A 27,630-nucleotide genomic window follows, 5' to 3' on the forward strand; every position below is an offset into this window, starting at 1 on the left:
CAGAAATAGACCATAAGACTTAGGAGCAGAAATTAGGCTATTCAGCCCATCAGGTCTGCACATACCATTCAACCATGACTGATGGGGTTTCTCAACCCCATTCTCCCACTTTCTCCCCGTAACCCTCAGTCCCCTTGATACTCAAGAACCTATCTATCCCCGTCTTAAATATCCTCAGTGACGTGGCCTCCACAGCCTTCTGTGGCAAAGAATTCCATAGATTCACCGGTCTCTGGCTGAAGGAGTTTCTTCTTATCTCCATTCTAAAAGGTCTTCCCTTTACTCTAAAGCTGTGCCCTCAGGTCCTAGTCTGTCCTCCCAATGGAAACATTTTCCCAACATCCACTCTGTCCAGGCCATTCAGTATTCTTTATGTTTCAATTAGATCGCCCCTGAGTGTAGGCCTGTTAATCAGCATGAACCAGGCCCTTCAAGATGAGGTGCAGCAGGGATTAGATTTCGCGAAGTGAGAATGGAGGGAGAGTGAGTGGGATGGACATTTTCAGCTTTGAGGCAATAAGAGAGGAAAAAGAGTTCCCTATGAATTATAATTGATCGATGGATCATGGATTGGCAGATGGAGTTTAATTTGGAGAAATTAGTCAATCCAGGCAGGACAGACACAGTTAAGGGGAGTGTTGTAGAACAAAGAAACCGAAGAGTGCAGGTTCATATTTCCTTGAAAGTGGAGTCTCAGGCAGACAGGATAGTGAAGAGGGCATTTCATGTGCTTTCCTTTATTGGTCAGAGCATTGAGTATAGGAGTTGGGAGGTCATATTGCAGCTGTACAGGACATTGGTTAGGCCACTTTTGGAATACTGCATTCTCTTCTGGTCTCCCTGCTACAGGAAAGATGTTGTGAAACTTTGAATGGCGTCAGAAAAGATTTACAAGGCTTTTGCTAGATTTGGAGAGTTTGAACTACTGGGAGAGACTGAAGAGGCCAGGGATATTTTCCCTGGAGCATCGGAGGCTGAGGGGTGATCTTACAGATGTTTGTCAGGGGCATGAATAAGGTGAATATCCAAGGTGTTTTCCCCAGGGTAGAGAAGCCCAAAACTAGAAGGCATACATTTGAGGTAAGAGGACAATGATTTAAAAGGGACCTGAGGGGCAACCTTTTCAGAGGGTGTTGCATGTATGGAACGAACTGGCAGAGGAAGTGTGGAGACTGGTACAATTACAACATTTAAAGGCATCTGGATGTCTATCTGTTCTCAGCTTTGCTAGATTTCTGCTCAAGCTTTGACCCCCCTTTTACACCTTTTGGAACAGTAAAACAAGACCCAACCCACAATCTCCCAGCCTGTCAACCATCCAGACACAGAGTGTAGTCATAGCAGGGAATAAAACAAGAAAAATGAAACAAAATTACAAATTAATAGGTGATCATGCTTAATGCTTTGTTCATGAGGAAGTAAACCAGAAATAGGGCTCTCTCAGGATTCTTCTGGTGCCCGACTTAAGGAATTCTGTCTCCCTTACATCTAACTATTAGTACCCAGCTGTGATTTACAATATTGACACCAACAGAAATAAGGCATCTGTTATCAAACAGACATAGAAATATACAGCACAGAAATAGACCTTTTTTTCTCTATCATGCACATTCACATGTATAAGTCCATGGGGGAGAATTTGTACTTGCAGAATGGTATTTGCAGATCCATTCTATTTTGCTCAAAAAAAATGTACAGCCTGCAGGCAGTTGATCCATGTACTATTTCGTAAATTCCACTTTGAAAATAGAATCAGTCTGACTCAAGATTGAGATACAGGCCGATTCTGACCTCACACCTTAAATACATTGTCTGAGCTGAGATGTCACCTATTGCTATAAAACCTTAAGTGCTCTTGAGAAGGTGACACACAAGAAGTTATTGGATTTACATAGTAATGATAGCTGCAACCCATTCTTTAAGTTGAAAGACTTAACAATTCAGGTTTGTTCAATATATCATTTCAGTGGCAGGTCACTGTAATGATTTTCCATAAATTCTGTCTTATGATCTTATTCTCCACAACCACCTGATGAAGGAGCAGCGCTCCAAATGCTAGTCCTTCCAAAAAATCCTATTGGACTCTAACCTGGTGTTGTGTGATTTTTAACTTTGTCCAAGTTAGGGTGGATTGGCCATGCTAAATTAGCTATAGTGCCCAGAGATGTGCAGGTTAGGTGCTTGAGTCAGGGGTAAATATAGAGCAACTGTGGGGAGGAGAATGGGTGTGAGTGGGTTACCCATCGCAGGGCCAGTGAGAACTCATGGGGGTTCTCTGAAGGGAAGGGATTTTGACAAACTCATTTTTTTGCTTCCCAAAATCAGACCTGCTCACTCTCAGCAGTATCCCAATGTTGTGGAAGATATTAACTTTCAGGTGGAGTTATCCAAAATTCAGAGAGATGTCCGTCTTGATGTTTTTGCTTTTCTGTAAGATCCTGGATCAGTACACTCAGGAGAATTAGTTAGAGTGGAGTGAGAACAGCAGGGGGGAAGAGAGAGAGAGAGAGAGATTTTTGTAGAATAACAAATCTGAATTTCTACCCTGGACTGACAGTGATGACTTTTGTAATCTCTCTTTACAGAGCATCTGAAGAGCTGAAGATGCAATATTCAAAATCAGCAGTGAAGGGCTTATGCCTGAAGCGGTGACTGCACTGCTGCTCGGATGTTGCCTGACCTGCTGTGCTTTTCCAGAGCCACACGTTTTGACTCTCCAGTGTCTGCAGTCCTCACTTTGACATCAAAGTCTGACATTCATTCAATCCATCAGGACTGCAATGATTTTTGACTGTAATTTTGTGAGGAGCAAAACGTTTTGGTTCCTGTGGAGTATGTTTTCAGCATCACTAGGACTGGATGAGACCCTACTGTTGCAGCACATTGTGTGGAGTCTGAAACAGTCAAACGGCCTAGATAGAGGAATTCACAGTGGGGAGAGGCTCCACACATTTTTGTGTGCGGTAGGAGCTTTGGCTATGGAGAATCCCGAGGAATCCTGCCCATTGGAGAAACGGTGGAAGTGTGGTGATTGTGCGAAAGGTTTCTGTTTCCCATCTTGCCCTGGAGACGCATCGGCGCAGTCACACAGGGGAGAGGCCGTTCCCCGGCAGTGAGTGCAGGAAAGCCTTCAGCCATTACTCCGACCTGCTGAGACACCAGCTGGACGACCCTTGGGGGAGAGGCCCTTCAGCTGCCCCGAGTGTGGGAAGGCCTTTAACAATACCTCCCATTTGCTGACCCGCTGGCGGGTCCAAACAGGGGAGAGGCCCTTCAGCTGCCCTGTATGTCGGAAAGCCTTCAGTAATTCTTCCTCCCTGCTGAGGCACAGGCGGGTCCACTCGGGGGAGAGACCCTTAAGCTGCCCCGAGTGCGGGAAGGCCTTCAGCAATTCCTCTGACGAGCTGAAGCAAAAGTGGGTCCACGAGGAGGAGAGGCCCTTCTGCTGCCCTGAGTGCGGGAAGGAATTCATTCAGGTGGGCAACGTGCAGAGGCACCAGCAGGTCCATACCAGGGAGACGCCCTTCAGTTGCCCTGAGTGCAGGAAGGGCTTCGCCCGTTCCTCCCACCTGCGGAGGCACCAGCGAGTTCACATGCTGTCGCAGGGTGATTGAAGGAGCGACGGCTGAGTGTCATTAACCAAGTTCCGGGGATTCCCAGGTTCAAATCCTGCCGCTGCAGATGGCGGAATTAGAATTCGGTTAGAAATATGGAGTTCCGAATCTAACGATGAAACAGTTTTCAGGGGGATGGGCCGAGAGACACTCCTATCTGATTCACTTACATCATTTTTGGGGAAGGATGCTGCCGTTGTGGGAATGGATTCACTCAGTTGTCCCAGCTGCATCCTTTACTCATCTGGCCTACACGTGACTCCAACCCAAAGTAATGTGGTTGACTCTCCACTGCCCCAACCTGGCAAATGAGCAGGGAGAAACTTACTTGGATATAGGATATGGGTTGAAATTGCTGTGTGAGGAAATACTTCCTATAGGTTGAGGCTGTACTAAGGATCCAATTACAAAGGGACAACTCAGTGGTGAGCAATATTAAAGAAAGGTGCGGTGAGTACTTAGTGGAGTGTGTGCGCTTTGACCTTGAGCTGTTTTTTTTAAAATAAGTACTTTTTGTACACGATTTTCCTGGGGGGGATCTGAAGCTGTAACAAAGTTGGGTCACAATAGAGGTCACCTGAACTTACAGCTGGGTTCAGGTTCTCATTGAAAGCTTTGAGCTCCAAGAGGTTTTTGTTTTAAAGCTGCTCATTTCTTTCAGCCTCCTGCACTAAGTTTCCAATGTCGTGTATCAGAAGGAGCAGTGAATGAGTAGCTAGTATCGTTAGAAATGGTAAATTTTTCAAGAGCGCAGGCACTGCGTCATGCCATTGTAACGTTTACTGGCAGCATCAGGAAGTCTGGGCTGGGTTCACTAGAAATGATGTGGAGGAGCTGGTGTTGGACTGGGGTGGATAAAGTTAAAAATCACACAACACCAGGTTAAAGTCCAACAGGTTTATTTGGAAGCACTAGCTTTTGAAGCGCTGCTCCTTCATCAGGTAGCTGCGGAGCAGGATCATCAGGCACAGATTTTATAGCAAATTATCACAGTGTCATGCAACTGATACGGCGTATTGATCAAAACTAGATGCGGATTAGTCTTATAAATTAATCTTATGTAAGTCTACAAGGTCACCCCTCAGACGCTATTCTTCCGTCTCTCCTCACCCAGGTAATTAAGAGACGTACCAGAGTTTGGTCCCTTCCTGAATTCAATCCAGTTGCGACAAGTGAACAGATCTCTTCTCTTCTCTCTCTCCCCCCCCCCCCCCCCCGGATTCAGTCCTGTTGCTGCAACTGAACAAATTTCCCTCCGCCCCCCCCCATCCCCCGCTGGATTCAATCCAGTTGCTACAAGTGAACAGATTTTCCCCCGTCTCTTTTCGCAGGATGAAGAGTTAGCTAGAGGGAGGGTCTGCGTTGTGATGTCATCAATGGATCGGCAGGCAGAGGCAGGCCGAAGGTTTGGGAGATGGAGCGAGACAAAGGGTTTGGGCCAAGACAGTGGGCGGGCCGAGGCAGGCAGCAGAAAACCCCAACCGCGCCTGCTACGGACGGCTGGCCTGCACTTCCCTGCACAGTTTGCAAAATTACCAACCTATCAGAGAATACCCACTGTGTGGAATAGACCACTCGGCCCAAAGACTCCACATCAACTCTCCCAAGGGTAATCCACCCACACTCATTTCCCTATTGCTCTACATTTACCCCTGACTAATGCACCTAACCTGCACATCCCTGGACACTATTGTGTCTGAATTACCCGAATGAGGAGTGACGGTAGGATAGATTGGGATGGGGCAGTGGTTGAAATCGTTTCTGTTTTTATTTTTAAAATGCTCCTGAGTCCCACAAATAAATGCAACCAGTACAAGTACAGCACATGCAATACTCCTCATTGTATCTCCAACCCAGATTTGCATCTTCTGTTCCTCCTCCACCTTGGCTCCAGCACACTCTTCTTCCTCCCTCACCTCATGGATGGTAAAGAAGGCATTTAGCACTATTGCCTTCACTGCTCACATCATTGAGTGTAGGAGTTCGGATATCATGTTGAGGTTGTACAGGATGTTGGTATGGCCACTTTCTGGGTACTGAGTACAGTTCTGGTGGCTCTGTAATTGGAAGAATACTATTAGAGACAGTTCTGTAAAGATTTACCAGGATTTTGCCAGGACTGGAGGGTTTGAGGTATAAGGAAAGGTTGGGGTTCATTGGAGTGTCGGGGGTTGAGGGGTGACCTTACTAAGATCTATAAAATCATTAGGAGTGGCGGGAAGGTGAATAGCAAAGAGCTCTTCCTTAAGACCATAAGACACAGGAGTGGAAGTAAGGCCATAAGTCCACTCCGCCATTTAATCATGCCTGACGGGCATTTCAACTCCACTTACCATACTCTTCCCATAGAGATACCAAGATTCCTTGCGATACCAAGAATTTATCAATCTCTGCCTTGAAGACATTTAATGTCCTGGTCTCCACTGCACTCCATGGCAATGAATTCCACAGGCCCACCACTCAGTCTGAAGAAATGTTCATCACTTGCATTCTAAATTGACCCCCTCTAATTATCAGGCTGTGTCCATGGGTGCAAGTCTCCCCAACTAATGGAAAAAAACTTACCAGCATCCACTCTTTCTAAGCCATGCACTATCTTGTAAGTTTCTAATAGATCTCCCCTCGACCTTCTAAACTCTAATGAATATAATTCCAGGATCCTCAACTGTTCATTGTATGTTAGGCCTACGATATCAGGGATCATCGTGTGAATCTCTGCTGGACATGCTCCAGTGCCACTGTGTCCTTCCTCAGGTGTGGAGCCCAAAATTGGACACAGTATTCGAAATGGGGCCGAACCAGAGCTTTATAAAGTCTCAGTAGCACATCGCTGCTTTTACATTCCAACCCTCTTGAGATAAATGACAACATTACATTGCTTTCTTAACCACTGACTCAATCTGCAAGTCAACCTTTAGACTAACAGTCCCAGATCCCTTTGTACTTTGGCTTTATGAATTTTCTCACTGTTCAGAAAATAGTCCATGCCTGTTTCTTTTTTTCAAAGTGCAAGACCTCACATTTGCATACATTGAATTTCATCAGCCATTTCCTGGACCACTCTCCTAAACTGTCCAAATCTTGCTGCAGCCTCCCAACCTCCTCAGAACTACATGCCTGTCTGCCTAACTTTGTATCATCAGCGAACTTCGTGGGAATGCCCCCAGTCCCTTTATCCAGATCATTAATATATAAAGTGAACAGCTGCAGCCCCAACACTGAGCCCTGCGGGATACCACTTGTCACCGGCTGCCATTCTGAAAAAGAACCTTTTATCCCAACTCTCTGCCTTCTGTCAGGAAGCCAATGCTCAATCCATGCCAGTAGCTCACCTCTAACACCATGGGCCCTCACCTTACTCAGCAGCTTCCCATGAGGCACCTTATCAAAGGCCTTTTGGAAATCTAGGTAGGTGACATCCACTAGGTTTTCCAAGTCTAACCTACTTGTTAACTCTTTGAGTGCGAGCAGCAGCTAAGGTAAGACAGTTTGTTTTAAAATTACTTACCGGTAGCGGGCAGCGGTGTTTTTTTCTCTCTTTACAGAAAGAGCGGGAGTAGCAGGGGAAGTGACGAAGACCGGAGGGGCAGCTGGAAAGGAAAGCAGTGAGTATAAATACTCACCCTTCGACGCCAACGGTCACTTTGAGTGCGAGCAGCAGCTAAGGTAAGACAGTTTGTTTTAAAATTACTTACCGGTAGCGGGCAGCGGTGTTTTTTTCTCTCTTTACAGAAAGAGCGGGAGTAGCAGGGGAAGTGACGAAGACCGGAGGGGCAGCTGGAAAGGAAAGCAGTGAGTATAAATACTCACCCTTCGACGCCAACGGTCACTTTGAGTGCGAGCAGCAGCTAAGGTAAGACAGTTTGTTTTAAAATTACTTACCGGTAACGGGCAGCGGTGTTTTTTTCTCTCTTTACAGAAAGAGCGGGAGCAGCAGGGGGAAGTGACGAAGACCGGAGGGGCAGCCGGGTAGGTTTTTTTCCCTTTAAAAGCGCGCAGGAGCTAGGTTGGAAGCTCAGAGTTAGAACGAATAGAGTTGTTGTCTTTGGTTTGTTACCCGTGCCACGTGATAGAGAGTCGAGGAATAGGGAGAGAGAACAGTTAAATGCGTGGCTACAGGGATGGTGCAGGAGGGAGGGATTCCGGTATCTGGATAACTGGGGTTCTTTCTTGGGAAGGTGGGACCTCTATAAACAGGATGGTCTACACCTGAACCTGAGGGTCACCAGTATCCTTGGGGGGAGGTTTGCTAGTGCTCTTCGGTGGGGGGCGTTTTAAACTAATTCTACAGGGGCATGGGAACCTAGACTGTAGCTTTAGGGTGCAGGACCTGGAGTGTAGGGAGGTTAGGAACATGGCATCAATTTCAAAGGAGGGTGCCTGTAAACAGGAAAGTGGATTGAAGTGTGTATACTTCAATGCAAGAAGTATACGAAATAAGGTAGGTGAACTTGCAGCGTGGGTTGGTACCTGGGACTTCGATGTTGTGGCTATTACGGAGACATGGGTAGAACAGGGACAGGATTGGCTGTTGCAGGTTCCAGGGTTTAAATGTTTTAGTAGGGTCAGAGGTGGGGGTAAAAGAGGGGGAGGTGTGGCATTGCTTGTCAAAGATAGTATTACAGCTGTGGAAAGGACGATGGATGAAGACTCGCCATCTGAGGTAGTTTGGGCTGAGGTTAGGAATTGGAAAGGTGAGCTCACCCTGTTAGGAGTTTTTTTACAGGCCTCCTAATAGTCCTAGAAACGTAGAAGAAAGGATTGCGAGGATGATTCAAGAGAAGAGTGAAAGTAATAGGGTGGTTGTTATGGGGGACTTTAACTTTCCTGATATTGATTGGGAAAGCTATAGCTCAAGTTCGTTAGATGGGTCAGTGTTTGTCCAATGTGTGCAGGAGGGTTTCCTGACACAATATGTAGATAGGCCAACAAGAGGTGAGGCCATACTGTATTTGGTTCTGGGTAATGAACCAGGCCAGGTGTTAGAATTAGAGGTAGGTGAGCACTTTGGGGACAGTGACCACAATTCGGTGACTTTTACTCTAGTGATGGAGAGGGATAAGTGTGCACTACAGGGCAAGAGTTATATCTGGGGGCAGGGAAATTATGATGCTGTGAGGCATGACTTAGGATGTGTGGCTTGGAAAAGTAAGCTTCAAGGCAAGGGTGTAATTGATATGTGGAGCTTGTTCAAGGAGCAACTATTGAGTGTCCTTGATAAGTATGTACCCGTCAGGCAGGGAGGAAAGGGTCGTGTGAGGGAGCCGTGGTTTAATAAGGAATTGGAATCCCTTGTTAAATGGAAGAGGGCGGCCTATGTAAAGATGAGGCGTGAAGGTTCAATTGGGGCGATTGAGAGTTATAAGGTAGCCAGGAAGGACCTGAAGAGAGAGCTAAGAGCAGCAAGGAGGGGACATGAAAGGTCCTTAGTTGGTAGGATTAGGGAAAACCCTAAGGCTTTCTATAGGTATGTCAGGAATAAAAGAATGACTAGGGTAGGAATAGGTCCAGTCAAGGATAGTAGTGGGAAGTTGCGTGTGGAGGCTGAAGAGATTGGGGAGACACTGAATGAATACTTTTCGTCAGTATTCAATCAGGAACAGGACATTGTTGTCAATGTGAGTACTGAGTCACAATTAAGTAGAATGGATGGCTTTGAGGTATGTAGGAAAGAGGTGTTGGAAATTCTGGAAAGGGTGAAAATAGATAAGTCCCCTGGGCCTGATGGCATTTATCCTAGGATTCTCTGGGAAGCAAGGGAGGAGATTGCAGAGCCATTGGCCTTGATTTTTATGTCCTCAGTGTCTACAGGAGTAGTGCCAGAAGATTGGAGGCTAGCAAATGTGGTTCCCTTGTTCAAGAAGGGGAGTAGGGATAACCCTAGTAACTATAGGCCGGTGAGTCTCACTTCTCTTGTGGGCAAAATCTTAGAGAGAATTGTAAGGGATAGGATTTATGAACATCTGGATAGGAATAATGTGATCAAGGATAGTCAGCATGGTTTTCTGAAGGGCAGGTCGTGCCTCACAAACCTTATTGAATTCTTTGAGAAGGTGACTAAGGAGGTGGACGAGGGGAAAGCAGTAGCTATGGTGTATATGGATTTTAGTAAGGCGTTTGATAAGGTTCCCCATGGTAGACTACTGCAAAAAATACGGAGGTATGGCATTGAGGGTGAGTTGGAGGTTTGGATTAGGAGTTGGCTGGCTGGAAGAAGACAGAGGGTAGTAGTTGATGGCAAAGGTTCATCTTGGAGTGCCGTCACTAGCAGTGTTCCGCAAGGATCTGTTTTGGGACCATTGCTGTTTGTCATTTTTATAAATGACCTGGAGGAGGGGTTAGAAGGTTGGTTGAGCAAGTTTGCGGATGATACGAAAGTCGGAGGAGTTGTAGACAGTGAGGAAGGATGTGGCAGGTTACAGCGGGATATAGATAAGCTGCAGAACTGGGCAGAAAGATGGCAAATGGAGTTCAATGTAGCTAAGTGTGAGGTGATTCACTTTGGTAAGAGTAATAAAAAGATGGGGTACTGGGCTAACGGTCGGATACTTGGTAGTGTGGATGAGCAGAGGGATCTTGGTGTCCATGTACACAAATCTTTGAAAGTTGCCACCCAGGTAAATAGTGCGGTGAAGAAGGCATATGGCGTACTGGCTTTTATTGGTAGAGGAATTGAGTTCCGGAGTCCTGAGGTCATGTTGCAGTTGTATAAGACTCTGGTGCGGCTGCATCTGGAGTATTGTGTGCAGTTTTGGTCGCCATACTATAGGAAGGATGTGGAGGCACTGGAACGGGTGCAGAGGAGGTTTACCAGGATGTTGCCTGGTATGGTAGAAAGATCGTATGAGGAAAGGCTGAGGCACTTGGAGTTGTTTTCATTGGAGAAAAGAAGGTTTAGGGGTGACTTGATAGAGGTGTACAAGATGATTAGGGGTTTGGATAGGGTCGACAGTGAGAATCCTTTTCCACGTATGGAGTCAGCTATTACAAGGGGGCATAGCTTTAAATTAAGGGGGGGTAGGTATAGGACAGATGTTAGGGGTAGGTTCTTTACTCAGCGAGTCGTGAGTTCATGGAATGCCCTGTCAGTAGCAGTGGTGGACTCCCTCATTATGGGCATTTAAGCGGGAATTGGATAGGCATATGGAGGATAGTGGGCTAGTGTAGGTTAGGTGGGCTTGGATCGGCGCAACATTGAGGGCCGAAGGGCCTGTACTGCGCTGTCTTCTTCCATGTTCTATGTTCTTCAAAGAATTCTAACAGGTTTGTCAGGCACGACCTCCACTGACTAAATCCATGCTGACTTATTTTAATCCAACCATGCAATTCCAAGAATTTAGAAATTTCATCCTTTACGATGGATTCTAGAATTTTATCTACAACTGAGGTTAGGCTAATCGGTGTATAATTTTCCATCTTTTGTCTTGATCCTTTCTTGAACAAAGGACTTACGACAGTGATTTTTCAATTGCCTGGGACTTTCCCTGACTCCAGTGACTTTTGAAAGATTACAACCAACGCCTCTGCGAATTCTTCAGCCACCTCCCGCAGAACGCCAGGATGTAGCTATCAGAACTAGGAGATTTCTCAATCTTTAGACCTTTTAGCTTTTCTAGCACTTTCTCTTTTGTAATGGCTACCATACTCAACTCTGCCCCTGAACTCTCCTTAATTGTTAGGATATTACTCATGTCTTCCACTGTGAAAACTGATACAAAGTATTTATTAAGTTCTTCAGCTATTTCCTTATTGCCCATCACTATCTTCCTGCATCAATTTGGAACAGCCCAATTTCTACTTTTGCCTCTGGTTTGTTTCTTATGTATTGCAAAAAAACTTTTACTATCATTTCTAACATTACTGGTCCGCTTACCTTCACATTTGATCCTCTCATTCCTTATTTCTCTCTGTTATCTTCTGTTTGTTTTTGTAGTCTTCCCAGGCATCTGATTTCCCAGTGGTCTTGGCCACTTTGTAGGTTCTCTTTTTTTCATTGATACATTTCCTGACTTCCTTTGTCAGCCATAGCTATCTTCTTCACTGCCCTCCCCCCGATAATCTTTCTTTTTTGGGGAGGATGAACCTCTGTACTGTGTCCTCAATTACACCCAGAAATTCCTGCCATTGTTCCTCTACTGTCTTCCCCACTAGGCTCTACTTCCAACAAATTTTTGTCCGTTCCTCTCTCATTGCCCTTGTAATTACCTTTATTTAAGTGTAACATCCAATTTTGCCTTCTCTCTTTCAAACTGCACACTGAACTCTACCATATTATAACTCCTAAGTGTTCCTTTGCTTTAAGATATTTTTATAAAGTCTGGCTCATTACATAGCACTACGAATTGAAATATGCTCAGTTAGGCCACAGTTGAGGACAGTGTGTAAGGGGCGAATGGTCTATTCCTAGTCTTGTGAAATTGGTTCTGGCTCTGTAGAAATAGAACCATTGAGTTGTACAGCACAAAAACAATCCTTCAGTATGTGCTGACCAGATAGCCAAATTAATCTAGTCCTGTTTGCTCGGACTTTGTCCATATCCCTCTAAAACTTCCTATTCATATACTTATCCAGATTTCTTTTAAATGTTGTATTTGTACCAGTCTTCACCATTTTCTCTGGCAGCTCATTCAGTTCACACACCAATCTATATGTGAAAAAGTTGCCCCTTGGGGCCCTTTTAAATCTTTCCCCTCTCACCCAAAAACTAATGCCCACTTGTACTGGACTCCTCCACCCCAGGAAAAAAACCTTATCTTTTTGACCTATCCATGCCTGTCGTGATCTTATAATCCTCCATAAGATCACCCGTCAGCTTCCGGTGCTCCAGTGAAAACGGCCCCAGCCAATTCAGCCTCTCCCTGTAGCTCAAACCCTCCAACCCGAGCAACATTCTTATAAATAATTTCAGAACTCTTTTAAGTTTCACAACATCCTTCTTGTTTAGTGAGTAATAGGCTGTGAACAATCTAATTTGTTTAGGTCGTAAGAGGGGGCTTTTCTTGAGGTGAACTAACTTTCACACTTTTTTTTGTAATCCATGGGACCCTTTTAAATTTTTCCCCTCTCACCCTAAACCTGTGCCCTCTAGTTTGGGATTCCCCTCCCCTGGGGAGGAGAAAAGCAAGGAGAATGAGAAGTGCAACCACAGGGAAAAGAAATCGTGACTCCCGCCTTTTTATCCCAAATTGGCAATTGGACACAAACTCTGTCAATGACAACCAGCGCCGACCGCCATTGGTCAGGTGGAGCAAGGTGCGCTCTGATTGGGCGGGGCGCGGATGACGCGCGTCACTGAAGGAGATGGAAAGAAGAAAAACAAAGATGGCGGCGCGAGGCTGCGGTTTTCTCATCGACTCAGCGGGCGGTTTCTGACGGAGGGAGGGGGGCAGACAGGCATCGTTTACCTCAGAAAATACCTTTAAAATACATTTCAAATTAAAGCCGGAACTTTTCAAACAAAAGTTGTGAAGAAAAGGAGACAGTCCCCGGTGGGGTTTATTGTTTATTTGTGTATAATTCCCGGGGCCCGGGAAGGGGGAGGTGACGGTTACCGGGTGAACGAGAAAACAAATTAAAAATGTCGGCGGTGGAGGAGAGAGAGCCGGCGCCCGCGGCTTCTTCGGCGGCGGGAGGTGGAGGAGCGGCGGCGGGGGGTAAAGTCCGGCGGAGCACAAGCTGGAGGAGAGGCTGCACTCGGTGCTGTGCTGGACCGTGAGCCTGGAGCTACCCGCGGCTTCACTCTACCAGGTACCGGGCTGGGCTGAGGGGGAACCCGGGGGATAAGGCGGATCGCCATTAGCCTGGAGCCACAATCACTCCCATTCCTAAAACAAACATAATTTCTATTAGAATCACCATCTAATCCTCCATACACCTTCTATAATCCATGTAGGAGGGCAGGCTGTACCATCTGACTGAACTGTTCCGATGTTAAATTGTGTATAATATATAGATATCTTTTTTTAATAAAATATACAATGTTATTTAACACATTGGATATGAAATACTGTCATCATGGGATTTACAGCACTTTACAGCGCTGTAGAAGGTCACAGGCAATATTGTGTACGAGAGCCTGTGCAAACCTCTATGGTTATGTTTTATAAATGTGATTTGAGGTAATTGCACGTAAAATGGGTAGGATTGTGTGTGTGCATGTAGGTATGTTATTTAGATCCTGGGGTTTTGTCTTGCCCAGTGATGATTTGGCTGTGGAGGGAGGGGAGTGAGGGTACTAATTAATCTTTCTACCAAATCCAGCATTTTGTTGAAGAGCTTCATTTCTTTGCGATTGTCATCTTCCAAAGAATCAACCTACCCAGTATTTAAATGGACATGTGCACATGTATAGTTGTGTATGAATGCTGGAAATCTCTTTTTTTTTAAATTCTTTACTTTATTTCCTGTTCTCCATGCATGGCGAATTGGACGTGTTTGATTTCTTTTTCTTGCAAGTGTTGTGAAAAGTAGTCTGATCATGTAAAAGTCGACCCTAGTTCTTCATAGACAACAGACCCATGTTTGTGAGTCAGTGTGATGGCCGTCATGTTCCACTCCAGCTCTGCAGTCTGTCGGTTGTTCGGCTCTGTTCCTGTCTTCCAGTCCGTTGTCTGTATGTTCCACTCAGTTTTCAGAATTACCATAATTTTTTTTGCTTTGTTCATCAGTTGAGCTTCTGCTTATGATACGGTATGAATCTTGACAGGCATGAATTTCAGCCCCTCAAGTAGTATCCAAGTAACAGTCGACCCCCTAAATTTAACCTTAAAAAGTAGTCAAAAATTTGACTATTACTTGAGTATATACGATATAAATGAATTAATGTTCATTGCTTCTTCGCTTTATGCTATTTTGCCTTATGAAAGGTTTCATAGGAACGCTCCACTTTTGCATAGTGGGGAAAACCTGTATCAGTACAACACAGTCACAAGCCATTCTTATTTGGTTTAGGCACCCCCGTCAATCCTGTGCCAATTCTTAATCCTCACTTGGACCTGCTATTTATTGCTCATGTGCGGTTTCTATCCTTCTGTTCATCTCGCGTTCATGTGTCTATCAAGATACACCTTAAACGTTGCTAAGGTGCCTCCTTCCACCACCCATCACCCCTCTGTGTGAAAAACCTTCCCCTCCACTTCTCCCGTAGACTGCCCTCCTCTTGCCTTGAACCTGTGCCCTTTTGTTGTTGTTCTTTTCACCCTGGGGAATAAAAAAACCTCTGAGTAACATAGAATCCCGAGTGTGGAAAAGACCATTCGGCGCAACATGTGCACACTGACCCTCTGAAGAGTAACTGACACAGACTTATTCACCTACTCCTATTACGCAACATTAGCCCTTGACTATAGCACCCTCTCCCAGAGCATCCACGTCCTTCTGATAGCGTGGTGACCAGAACTGCATACAATATTCCGAATGTGGTTGAAATAAATAGCTGTAATGTAACTTGCCAACTCTCACACCCAGGAAAGGCAAGCGTCCTATGTGCCTTCTTGACCACCATACCCACCTCTGTTTCCACTTCCAGATCCCTCTGCATGCCAGTGCTCCTAAGAGTTCTGTCATTTATTGTACAGTTCTTGTATTTCTTTCTCCCTTGTGGCTGTATCCAGCTTCCCCTTAATTCTACTCCCCCTTCATCTCTTTGCCCACTCATCACCCCTCCACACATCAGCATATCATAAGACAATAGGAGCTGAAATTAGGCCATTCATCCCATTGAGTCGACTCCACCATTCAATCGTGGCTGTTAACTTTCTCAAGCCCATTCGTCCCGGAACCCTTGATCCCCTTGATACTCAAGAACATTTCTGTCTCCATCTTAAATCTGCTCAATGACCTGGCCTCCACAGCCTTCTGTGGCTGTGAATTCCATAGATACACCACTCTCTGGCTGAAGAAGGTTTTCCTTATCTCCCAACTAAAGGGTCTTCCTTTTCTTCTTAAGGCTGTACTCTCGGGTCCTACTTTGTCCTAACAATGGAAACATCTTCCCAACATCCACTCTGTCCAGGCCGTTCAATATCCTGTAGGTTTCAATTGTAACCCTCCTCATCCTTCTCAACTTCATATAGTCCCAGAGTCCTCAAAAGTTCCTCATATGTTAAACGTTTCATTCCTGGGACCATTCTCGTGAACCTCCTCTGAACATTCTCCTGGGGCACATCCTTGCGAATAGGAGGCCCAAAACTGCTCACAATGCTGCAAATGTGGCCTGACCAGAGCCTTATAGAGTCTCAGAAGTACATCCCTGCTTTTGTATTCAAGTCCTGTCAAAATAAATGCGATTATTGCATTTGCCTTCCTAACTACTGACTCAACCTGCAAGTTTACTTTGAGAAAATCCTGGACTTGAACTCCCAAGTCTCTTTGCACTTCGGATTTCTGTATTTTCTTCCCATAATCCTTCTGTTCCAACAGTGACTGTCTGGTGTCAGGGCAGCACTAGTGATTTCCTGACATGTGGATTGTATTTGGGGATACCAAGGAATGTCAGGAATTGCGAGTATCTCAGGAACAGTCGTTATTCCTGGAAGAGGCAGACAGGAATGTGGTGTGGTCCTGTAAACTCCAGAACTTGGATAACTTCATGAGTCAGCAATAACGCTTTCTGGACCAAGAAACGAAAGGGCCAATGAGAAACTGCTACAAGGGAGTTAACAAATAACATACATTAACTATCGCTGGGAAGGAGGAGGCAAAACAATGAGCTGTTTCTTTGGACAGATGAGATAATGGTGTTTAATAACTGTGACAAAAGGACAATTAATTCTACTTGTAGAAGGAAGGCCTTGGTGTAAAGGGCATACAAGGAGCAGGAAAATCAACATTTCGGGCAAAAGCCCTTCATCAGGAATCCTGTATTCCTGATGAAGGGCTTTTGCCCGAAACGTCAATTTTTCCTGCTCCTTGAATGCTGTCTGAACTGTTTACCAGCACCACTCTAATCTCGACTCTGGTTTCCAGCATCTGCAGTCATTGTTTTTACCTTGGCGTAAAGAGGTTAATTGCAGGACAGGCTGTTTCAAACAGGTGGAAAACCCTCAAGGATAAGAAGGTAAGCTACAGACCTGAAGTCTCCAGAAGTGTGGGGAGATGGTGTTAGAATCTAAAGAAACGTTACACCACAAATCTGAAAGTGACGGAACTCCACCAGAATTCAACTCCAGAACGTTTCAGCTGCAGTGCTTGGAAGAACAACCCTGCATCAGACCCCTGGAAACTTCCGGAGATGGGCACTGTTGGTAGAAACAATGTTAAATTCTGCCAACATTTGGGTGATAGCCAAGATTTGGGTGGTGAGGGTGAACTTGCTTACTTGAGGGGTTTTATATTTTGGTTCCTACTTACAATAAAGTGTAAATTATGATTCAACAGTTGGTTGTCTGTGCAGTTTCTGAGTCAGTATTCAAATTAAAGCGATTCACCCACAATCAGAGTGAGAGGCTAGGATTAATAATGACTCCTTTGCATTCAGCAGGACGGCACGTCAATACTGTTATAAAACGAATGCTGAATCCCCTCCCCTCTCTGAGATCTCAAACCGAAACACCAATAGAGGAGTGCATTGCCCTATAATCGGAAAATTAGTGTGAAAAGTAGTGTCATCTGCTCTAGTCTTAAACAAAAATAAATCCCTGACACTTTAAAAATCAACAAAAAACAATTTACATATCCAACTTGAATGGTGAACAACTGAACTAAACTATTAACAAACCTAATAAATCCCTTCGAACTACTGACGATTCTGGCATGAAACAGGATTTTTGTCATATGCTGTTCCAATAAATACAAGACCCACTAAAACAACAAGAAATAGAATTTAGTCTCTCGGATTACATCTTCCAGAATATTCTAAGCATCCTTCTATTGAATCTTTTGTCAGGAATGCCTCCTGCAATTCCTGCTCTTCTGGTTTTTTTGTAAATGATGCTGTCTCATTCACAGCTGACTGTCAGAGCTGATGTCTCTCTCTAGTGCTGAGGACTCTTAGCTCTAGCAATGGGGAGTTAGCTCTGGGGTTCTGTCCAACTGTCCCCTTCTTTTATACCCTTGATGCCATATTGAGTTTTTACAATAGGATCGGTCCTCTGTTGTCAAAACCATCACATTTAAATTTAATAGATATTGGTAGCCAAAGGACCGGATTTAAATTGATTGGCTAAATTGAAAAGTCATTATCTTGGCCTGTTAACTGTACAACCTTGTGATAGAAATGTTTCTGTTTGTGTGCTCTCTGTTGTGATGATGTTACTCCTTTAAGAAGATGTCATCTTGATTTTTTTTCCCAAGAGAGGTTGTAAAAGGCAGAGGGTCCGATTCGACTGGGCTAAGGGACTTCACTCATGGCCAGATGTTGGCAAAGGCAACAATCGGAAAAAGGTTTGAGATTTTTTTTTTCTGAAACACTTCTACAGCGAAACAGTCTGTAAGGTCACCCCCCAGCCTCTGACCCTCCAGGGAAAATAGACTGGGGCTATTTCAGCCTCTTGCAACAGCTCAAACCCTCCAACCCTGGCAGTATCTTTGTAAATCTTTTCAGAACCCTTTCATGTTTCACAACTTGTTACAAACATGTCAACTAATTCAGAGAAGCCTCTCAATTACAGCTGTAAATGGAGAAAGTGTGTTTAATCATGAGTCATGAATAAAGGCTGTATTAATCTTTTATTGTGAAGTTTTACTCCTACATCTCCAAACAGATAATACAAACCTGGTCAGAGGGGAGTGATTGAAAAAATATGTGGGGCAAAAATTTTAGAGTGTGGCTTGTGTATGGAATGAGCTGCCAGTGGAAGTGGTTGAGGTCGGTACATTAACAACATTTAAAAGACATTTGGTCAAACACATGGAGAGGAAAGGCTGAGAAGGATAGTGGCCAAGTGCAGGGAAATGGGGTTACTGTTGATGGACATTTTGGTCGGCATGGACCAGTTTGGGCCGATGGGCCTGTCTCCGTGCTGTAGCACTGACTCGTGTCTCTTTGTCTCTCCAACAGTTTTGAGTTTTCAGATGAGCATCTCACTTAATCACACTGAATAAAATCCAATCTCATTAGTCAACTCTGATGTGGAAGTGCTGGTGTTGGATTGGGCTGGACAAGGTCAGAAGTCAAATGGCACCAGGTTAGAGTCCAACAGGTTTATTTGAACTCAAGATTTCAGAGCACTGCTCCTTTGTCGGTGAAGTGATGAAGCAGCAGCATTGAAGAAGGAGCAATGCTTCTAAAGCTTGTAATTTCAAATAAACCTGTTGGTCTCTAAGCTGGTGTTGTGTGATTTCTGATATCTTCAGCTGTGGGTTTGTGTCGAACTTAATGGGATATTTTGTCCAATTCGGCATTTTTAAACAGTATCACTTGGAGGGATTCACTTGAAACCTTTCAAGAGGTGAGTTCAACAAGACTGAACTATTCAAAGTTACTTGGACTCAATTTTAAAACTTACATCAGGACCGGTAGACATAGATGTACAGCACGGAAACAGACCCTTCAGTCCAACTCATCAACGCTGACAAGACATCCTAAATTAATTTGATTCCATTTGTCAGTATTTGGCCCATTATCTTTCTGAACCGTTCCTGTTCATGTCCGAAACCAGATGCCCTCTCAGTGGTATAATTGTACCAGCCTCCACTTTCTCTGGAAACTCATTCCATACATGCACTACCCTCTGCGTGAAAACATTGCCCCTTACGTCCCTTTTAAATCTCTCACCCAGCCAAATAGCCTCTCCCTGCAGCTCAAACCCTCCAACCCCCGGCAACATCCTGGTAAATTGTTTCTGATACAGAAGTCAATGTTTTCGGAAGAACCCTTCTTCAGTCCTGAACGAGGGTTAATACCCGAAATGCTAACTTCACCTCCTAATGCTACCTGGCTTGCTGCGTTCTCCCAGCCTCCTGCTTGCCAACTTTGGATTCCAGCAACCGCAATTATTTTTTGTTTCTAACAAATGGTGGAGCAGACTCAATGGGCTGAATGGCCTCATGTCTGCTCCAGTGCTCTTGTGGTCTAAGGTTTCTGCGGATTCTTAGCAACGTGCAGTCCCAGACTCCGAGTAATGTCGCCCACTGGAAGCAAAGTTTATGGAATCACAGAATCCCTACAGAATGTAAACAGACCTTTGGGACCAAAAAGGCAACATCAACCCTCCGTATAGTTACCCACCCAGACCTATTCTCTTAACCCTGTTACTTTACATTTACTTGGAGAAAGTGAGGACTGCAGATGCTGGAGATCAGAGTCAAGAATGTGGTGCTGGAAAAGCACAGCAGATCAGGCAGCATCCGAAGACCAGGAGAATCCTGATGAAGGACTTATGCCCAAAACGTCGATCCTCCTGCGCCTCAGATGCTGCCTGACCTGCTATGCTTTTCCAGCACCACACTTTTGACCAGTCTACATTTACCCCTGACTACTGCACCACACTTACACATCCCTGAACACTATGGACAATTTAGCTAGGCTAACTCACCCTAACTTGTACATCTTTGTATTGTGGGAGCAAAAGCGGAACACCCGGAGGAAACCCATGCAGACACGGGAGAATCAAACACTAGATTCAAACCCGAATCCATGGCTCTATGAGGCAGCTGTGCTAACCACTGAGCCACCATGTCGCCCCGAGCCACTTTAGAGTTGCACTTGGGGGTGTGAGGCAGTGTGCAGTCCAGACATTTTTTTAAAAGCCCACCAACTTTCCCACTGCACCCATTGTCAGAGTGGGGCACAAGGTTTAATCCACAGTAGCGTCACTTGCAGTATCCGATTGTTGGGAGCACTGGTGCCCCTGCTGGTGTCTTCGCAAGTTCCTGGAAAATGTGAACCTCTTGCCACACTCAGGGCAGCTGAATGGCCTCTCTCCTCTATGGACCCGCTGGTGGGTCAGCAGAGCAGAAGAATTGCTGAAGCCCTTCCTGCACTCAGGACAGTAGAACGGCCACTCTCCCATGTGGACCCGCTGGTGGGTCAGAAGGTGGGAGGAGCGGTTAAAGCGTTTCTCGCACTCTGGGCAGGAGAACGGCTTCTCCCCTGTGTGGACCCGCTGATGCCTCAGCAGGTGGGAGGAATTGCTGAAAGCCTTCCCGCACTCGCGACAGCTGAAGGGCCTTTCCCCCGTGTGGAACTGCTGGTGGGCCACGAAGTTAGAGGAGACCGCAAAGCCCTTCCCGCACACTGAGCAGGAGAATGGCTTCTCCCCGGTATGGACCCGCCGGTGGGTCAGCAGTTGGGAGGGCTGGGGAAAATTCTTCCCACACTCAGGGCAGGCAAATGGCCTCTCCCCAGTGTGGACCCGCTGGTGTGTCAGCAGGGAGGAGGAACTGCTGAAGCCCTTCCCACATTCAGGGCAGGGGAACGGCTTCTTGCCTGTGTGGACCCACTGGTGCCTCAGCAGGGCAGAGGAATCGCTAAAGGCCTTCCCGCACTCGGGGCAACTGAATGGCCTCTCCCCTGTGTGGACCCGCTGGTGCTTCAGCAGGTCAGAGGATTTGCTGAAGGCCTTCCCACAATCAGAGCAGGGGAATGGCGCCTCCCCGGTGTGGACAAGCTGGTGCGCCAGCAAGTGGGAGGAGTGGGTGAAGCTGTTCCCGCACTCGGGGCAGGTGAATGGTCTCTCCCCAGTGTGGACTCGGCGGTGGTCCAGCAGGTGGCAAGAGCGGATAAATCCCTTCCCACACTCTGGGCAGGAGAACGGCCTCTCCCTGGTGTGACTGCGCTGATGAATTTCCAGGGCAGATGGGACACTGAAGCCTTTCCCGCAGTCACCACACTTCCATGGTTTCTCCATGGGGCGAGATTCCTCTGGTTTCTCCATGGCCAAAGCTTCAGCTGCACACAAACGCATGTACAAACCCTCCCTGCCGTGAATTCCTCTTTCCAGGCTGTATAATTGTGACAGGCTGCACATTCAATGCGCTGCCACAGTAGCGTCTCTCATCCAGCTCCACTGATGCTGAAAGCGTACTGAAACAGAAACCAAAGAATTTTGCTCCTTCTCGCAGAATCATAGTCAAAAATCGTTACAGTCCCAATGGATTGATCGACTGTCTGTCATTGACATGAAAATGACGACTGCAGATGCTGGAGAGTCAGTCAAAATGTGTGGTGCTGGAAATACACAGTAGGTCAGGCAGCATCCAGGGAGCAGGAGAGTTGCTGTTTCGGGCATAAGCCCTTCAACTACTGAATTTGAAACTTCAGTCTTCAAATCTTCAAATGCACTGGAAAAAACAGATTATGAAAGTTATCACTGTCAGTCAGGGTAGAAATTCAGAACAAGCAATTCTCCTTTATGCGGAACATTCTTTTCTTTTGTAATTCCATGAAATTGAAAGCACCATTACCCTACTCTGATTGCTCTACATTTACACCTGATTAATGCATCTAACCTACACATCCTGGACATTATGGACAATTTAACATGGCTAATTCACCCAAACCTGCACATCTTTGGATAGTGGGAAGAAACAGGTGCACTGGAAGAAATCCGCAGCAAACACCAGACGGAGAATGTGCAATATCCACACAGACAACGGCCCCGAGGCTGGAATTGTATCTGGCTCTCTGGTGCCGTGAGGCAGCATCACTAACCACAGACACCGTACCTTCCTTTTCCAGTCCTGCCACCAAGTCACTCAGCTTGAGCTCAAGCAAAGCACTACGTTTAATTTTCACTTCACACACACTGAACTTTCGGCCCGTCCCCACTTCCCCTACAGGAAATGCAAACAGCTGGTGGGTTGCCACATCGAATCCCTACAGTGCGGAATGAGGCCATTTGGCCCAACAACTCTCCATTTACCTCTGACTAATATACCTAATCCACACATCCCTGAACTCTTTGGGGCAATTTAGCATAGCCAATTCATCCTAACCTGTACATCTTTGGACTGTGGGAGGAAACCGGAGCATCTCGATGAAACCCACACAGCTACGGGGGGGGGGGACAATATTCAAACTCCACACAGACAGAGAGTCACCTGAAGCTGGAGTCAAATCCTTGTCCCTGGTGCTGTGAGGCAGCAGTGTAACCACTGAGCCACGTGCTGAAAGAGATGCAATGTGGAACTTTATTGACTGTACTGCACAGTGGATTGTTGAGTAAGGTTGAGTCTCGAAGGATCTGGAAAGAGGTAGCTAACATTTAGGAGCGCATTGCGACAGATGCTGGAATCATTCCTGAAAACAACAAATGCTGTAGATCACAGCTGGTCAGGCAGTGTCCACATAGAGAGCAAGCTAACATTTCAGGTCTTCTTTGAGATTTATAAAATCTTGCTGGATACAGAGAAGATGAATGCCAGGAGTCATTTCCCTGGAATGAGGGATTTCAAGACGAGCGGACATATTTTTAAGGTGAGAACAGAAAGATTTAAAAACAAAATAAGGGGCAACATTTTTACACAGAGTGCTTCACGTGTGGAATGAATTTCCAGAGAAAGTGATGGATGCGCTTATAGTCCCAACATTTAAATGACATTTGGATAAGTACATGAATAAGAAATGTTCAGAGGGATATTGGGCCAAGCACATGTAGTTGGGACTAGTTTAGTTTGGGATTATAGTCAACATGGACTGGTTGGACCGAAGGATCTGTTTCCGTGCTGCGTGACTCTGACTGGATACAGTGGATGTGGGGAAGATGTTTCCACCAGTAGGAGAAACGAGGACCAGAGGATACAGGCTCAGGGTGAAGGAATGCCTTCAGAACTGAGCTGAGGAGGAAATTCTGCAGCCAGAGGATGGTGAATCTGTGGATCTCATTGCTGCAGAGCGCTGTGGAGGCCAAGTCATTGAGGGCATTTAAGACAGGGATAGATAGGTCTTTGATAAGTAAGGGGATCAAGGGTTACGAGGAGAAGGCAACAGAATGGGGTTGAGAAACATATCGGCCATGATCGACTGGTGGAGCAGACTCAATGGGCCAAATGGCCTCATTCTGCTCCTGTATATTGTCGTCTTAAAACTGGGCAGATTACTGAAGTGGTTTTCATGAACAATTTCAGAGTCCTGAATTAAAGCTGTAGAGGTGTAAAGCACAGAAACAGACCTTTTAGTCCAACTCATTCATGCCGACCAGTTATCCCAATCGAATCTCGTCCCATTTGCCAGGACTTGGCCACTATCGCTCTAAACCGTTCCTATTCATTTCCCCATCCAGATGCCTTTTAAATGCCGTAATTGTACCATCCTCCATCACTTCCTCTGACACTCGTTCCATACATGCACCACCCTCTGCATGAAACACTTGTCCCTGAGGTCCCTTTTAAAATCTTTCCCCTCTCACTCTAAACCTATGCCCTCTAGTTCTGGACTCCACAACCCAGGGAAAAGACCTTGTCTGTTTATAAAATCATGAGGATTATGGATAGAATAAACGTGTCGAAGGTCACCCCCACCCCCACCCACAAAAGCTTCTGACGCTCCAGGAAAACAGCCCGAGTCTATTCTGCCTCTCCAGATAGCTAAAATCCTCCAAACCTGGCAACATTCTTGTAAATCTTTTCTGAACCCTTTCAAGTTTCACAGCATCCTCCTGTTAGGAAGGAGACCAGAATTGCACACAATATTCCGAAAAGGCCTAACCAGTGTCCTATACAGCTGCAACGTGACCTCTCAACTTTCCTACCCAATGTTCTGACCGATAAAGGAAGGCATACCAAATGCCTTCCTCACTGTTCTATCTACCTGCGACTCTACTGTCAAGAAGCTATGAATCTGCACTCCAAGGTTTCTTTGATCAGCAACACTCCCTCGGACCTTTCCTGATTTGCTTTTCCAAATGTAGTACCTCACATTTATCTAAATTAAACTCCATCTGCCATTCCTTAGCCCATTGGCCCATCGGATCAAGATCCCATTGTCATCTGAGGTAACCTTATTTGCTGTCCACTACATCTCCAATTTTGGTGTCATCTGCAAACTTACTAACTATACCTCTTATGCTCACATCCAAATCATTCATATGAATGATGAAAAGTAGTGGGACCAGCACCAATCCATGTGGCACAACACTGGTCACAGGCCTCCAGGCTGAAAATCAACCCTTCACCACCACTCTCCGTCTACTACCTTCAAGCCAGATCTGTATCCAAATGGCTAATTCTCCCTGTATTTCTCTAGATCTAACCTTGCTAACCAGTCTCTTATGAGGAACCTTGTTGAATGCCTTTCTGAAGTCCATGGAGATTATGTCGACTGCTCTGCTCTCGTCAATCCCTTGTTGCTTCTTCAAAAAATTCGATCAAGTTCGTGAGGCATGATTTCTCACGCACAAAGCCATGCTGACTATCCCTAATCAATCCTTGCCTTTCCAAAGACATGTAAATCCTGTCCCTCAGGATTACCTCCAACCACTTGCCCTCCGGCAATGTCAGGCTCACTGGTTGATAGTTCCCTGGCTTTTCCTTGCAATCTTTCTTAAATATTGGTACCACGTTAGACAACCTCCAGTCTTTCATCACCTCACTTGTGACTATCGATGGTACAAATACCTCAGCAAGGGACCCAGCAATCACTTCTCTCGCTTCCCACAGAGTTCTAGGGTACAACTGTTCAGGTTCTGGGGATTTATCCACTTGCATGCATTTCAAGACATCCAGCACCACCTCCTTTGTAGTATGGACATTTTTACATTTTTCAAGATATCATCATCTGTTTCCACACATTCTATTTCTTCCATGTCCTTCCCTACAGTTAACACTGATGTAAAATACTTGTTTATTATCTCCCCCAACTCCTGCAGCTCCACACATAGGCCGTCTTGCTGATCTTTGAGGGGCCCTGTTCTCTCCCTAGTTACCCTTTTCTCCTTAATATATTTATAAAAATCCTTTGGATTCTCCTTAACTCTACTTGTTGAAGCTATCTCATGTTCCCTTTTTGCCCTCCTGAGTTTATTCTTAAGTATACTCCAACTGCCTTTGTACTGTCAGGATTCACTCGATCTCTCCTGTCTATACTTGTCATATGCTTCCTTCTTTTTCTGAACCAAAAGCTCAATTCCTCTAGTCATTCAGCATTCAGTACACCTACCAACCTCCCCTTTCACCCTGGGTTCTAGATGAGAGTGGTGCTGGAAAAACACAGCAGTTCAGGCAGCATCCGAGGAGCAGGAAAATCGATGTTTTGGGCAAAAGCCCTTCATCTAATCTAGAATCTGGTTTCCAGCATCTGCAGTCCTTGTTTTTACCTAGATTTTCCCCTTTCACCCTAACAGGAATATACTGTCTCTGGACTCTCAGTTTCTTATTTTTGAAGGCTTCCCATTTTCTAGCCATCCCTTTACCTGCGAACATCTGCTCCCAGTTAGCTTTTGAAACATCTTGCCTAATACCAAGTTAGCCATCCTACAATTTAGATCTGGTCTATACTTTATCTTCACTCTTTTATAGCTCATAGAATTATGGTCACTGGCCCCAAAGTGCTCCTCCACTGACAGCTCAGTCACCTGCCCTGCCTTATTTCCCAAGAGTAGGTCACGGTTTGCACCTTCACTAGTCAGAACATCCACTTACTGAATCAGAAAATTTTCTTGTACACATTTAAATTCCTCCTTAACTCTACTTGTCGAAGCTATCTCATGTTCCCTTTTTGCCCTCCCGAGTTTACTCTTAAGTATACTCCAACTGCCTTTGTACTGCCTTTAAACACTATGGCAGTCCCAGTCTATGTTTGGAAAGTTAAAATCCCTGACCATAACCACCCTATTATTATTAAAGATAACTGAAATCTCCTTAAGTTTTTTCTCAATTTCCCTCTGACTATGAGGGAGTCTGTAATAAAATCCCAATAAGGTGATCATCCCTTTTCTTATTTCTCAGTTCCACCCAAATAAGCTTCCTGCATGTATTCCCAGGAATATCCTCCCTAAGCACAGTAATATATCCCTTATCAAAAAAGCCACTCTCCCTCCTCTCCTGCCCCTCTTTCTATCCTTCCAATACCATGTGTGTTCTTGAACATTAAGCTGCCAGTGCTGTCCATCCTTGAGCCATGTTTCTGTAACTGCCATGATATCTCAGTCCCAAGTTCCTAACCATCATCTGCCTTCCCTGTTCGGCCTCTTGCAATTGAAATAAATGCAGTTTAATTTACCAGTCCTACCTTGTTCTCTGCTTTGTTACTTCCTGCTCTGATTGTTTAACTCAGTCCCTTTCCCAACTGGACCAGTCACAGACTGATCTCTTTCCTCACTATTTCTCTGGGTCCCAGCAATCCCTGCCCCCCACCCACCCCTACCTTACTAGTTTAAATCCTCCTGAGCAGCTCTCGCAAATCTCCCAGCAATATATTAGTCCCCTTCCAATTCGGGTGCGATCCATCCTTCTTGTCCAGGTCTTTTCTACCCCAGAAGAGATTCCAATATTCACATTTTTGGATCCTTTCTCCCATGCACCAGTTCCTCAGCCACTGATTCATCTGCCCTGTCCACTTATTCTCACCCTCACTAGCAACATTCCCCATTAACTGGTTAAGTCCTGGATTGCTTTCCGAAAATGCAACACCTCACGTTCGTCTAAATTAAACTCCATCTGCCAATCCTCGGTCCATTATTCCATCCGATCGATTATAATTTATAGCAAACTCTCTTTCCTCCCTTATTCCCTAAAAGCTGAAAATCTCCATCCCACACACTCTCCTTTCATTCTCATTTTACTGAACGTATTCCCTGCTCTGCCTCATCCTGAAAAGTCTGGTTCATGCTGATTAACAGGCCTACACTCAGGGGGGATTTAATTGAAACATAAGAATGCTGAATGGCTTGGACAGAGTGCATGTTGGGGGAGATGTTTCCAGTGGTAGGAGAGATGGGGACTCGAGGGCACAGCTTTCGAGTAAACGGAAGATCTTTTCGAACAGAGATAAGGAGAAACTTCTTCAGCCAGACAGTAGCGAATCTATGAAATTTACTGCCACAGAAAGCTGCGGTAGCCAAGTCACTGAGTATATTTAAGACTGAAACAGATGATAGGTTCTTGAGTCTCAAGGGGAGAAAGCTGGAGAATGGGGTTG

The 27,630-nt window shown here is 45.4% G+C and overlaps 1 protein-coding gene across 1 annotated transcript in view; it reads right to left on the reverse strand.

Annotated features, from left to right (window-relative positions):
• The window catches only part of LOC148143280 (uncharacterized), a 186,713-nt gene that overhangs the window by 33,516 nt on the left and 125,567 nt on the right, over window positions 1–27,630 (reverse strand). Inside the window, 1 exon segment of the mRNA XM_087975798.1 lies at window positions 20,360–21,385. Within this exon segment, the coding sequence (XP_087831924.1) occupies window positions 20,360–21,385 (1,026 nt within the window).

The sequence above is a fragment of the Chiloscyllium plagiosum genome, unplaced genomic scaffold (assembly GCF_037043375.1).
Source record: "Chiloscyllium plagiosum isolate Xiang-an unplaced genomic scaffold, Cpla_swu_hap1 HiC_scaffold_27, whole genome shotgun sequence".
NCBI classification, from domain to species: Eukaryota; Metazoa; Chordata; class Chondrichthyes; order Orectolobiformes; family Hemiscylliidae; genus Chiloscyllium; species Chiloscyllium plagiosum.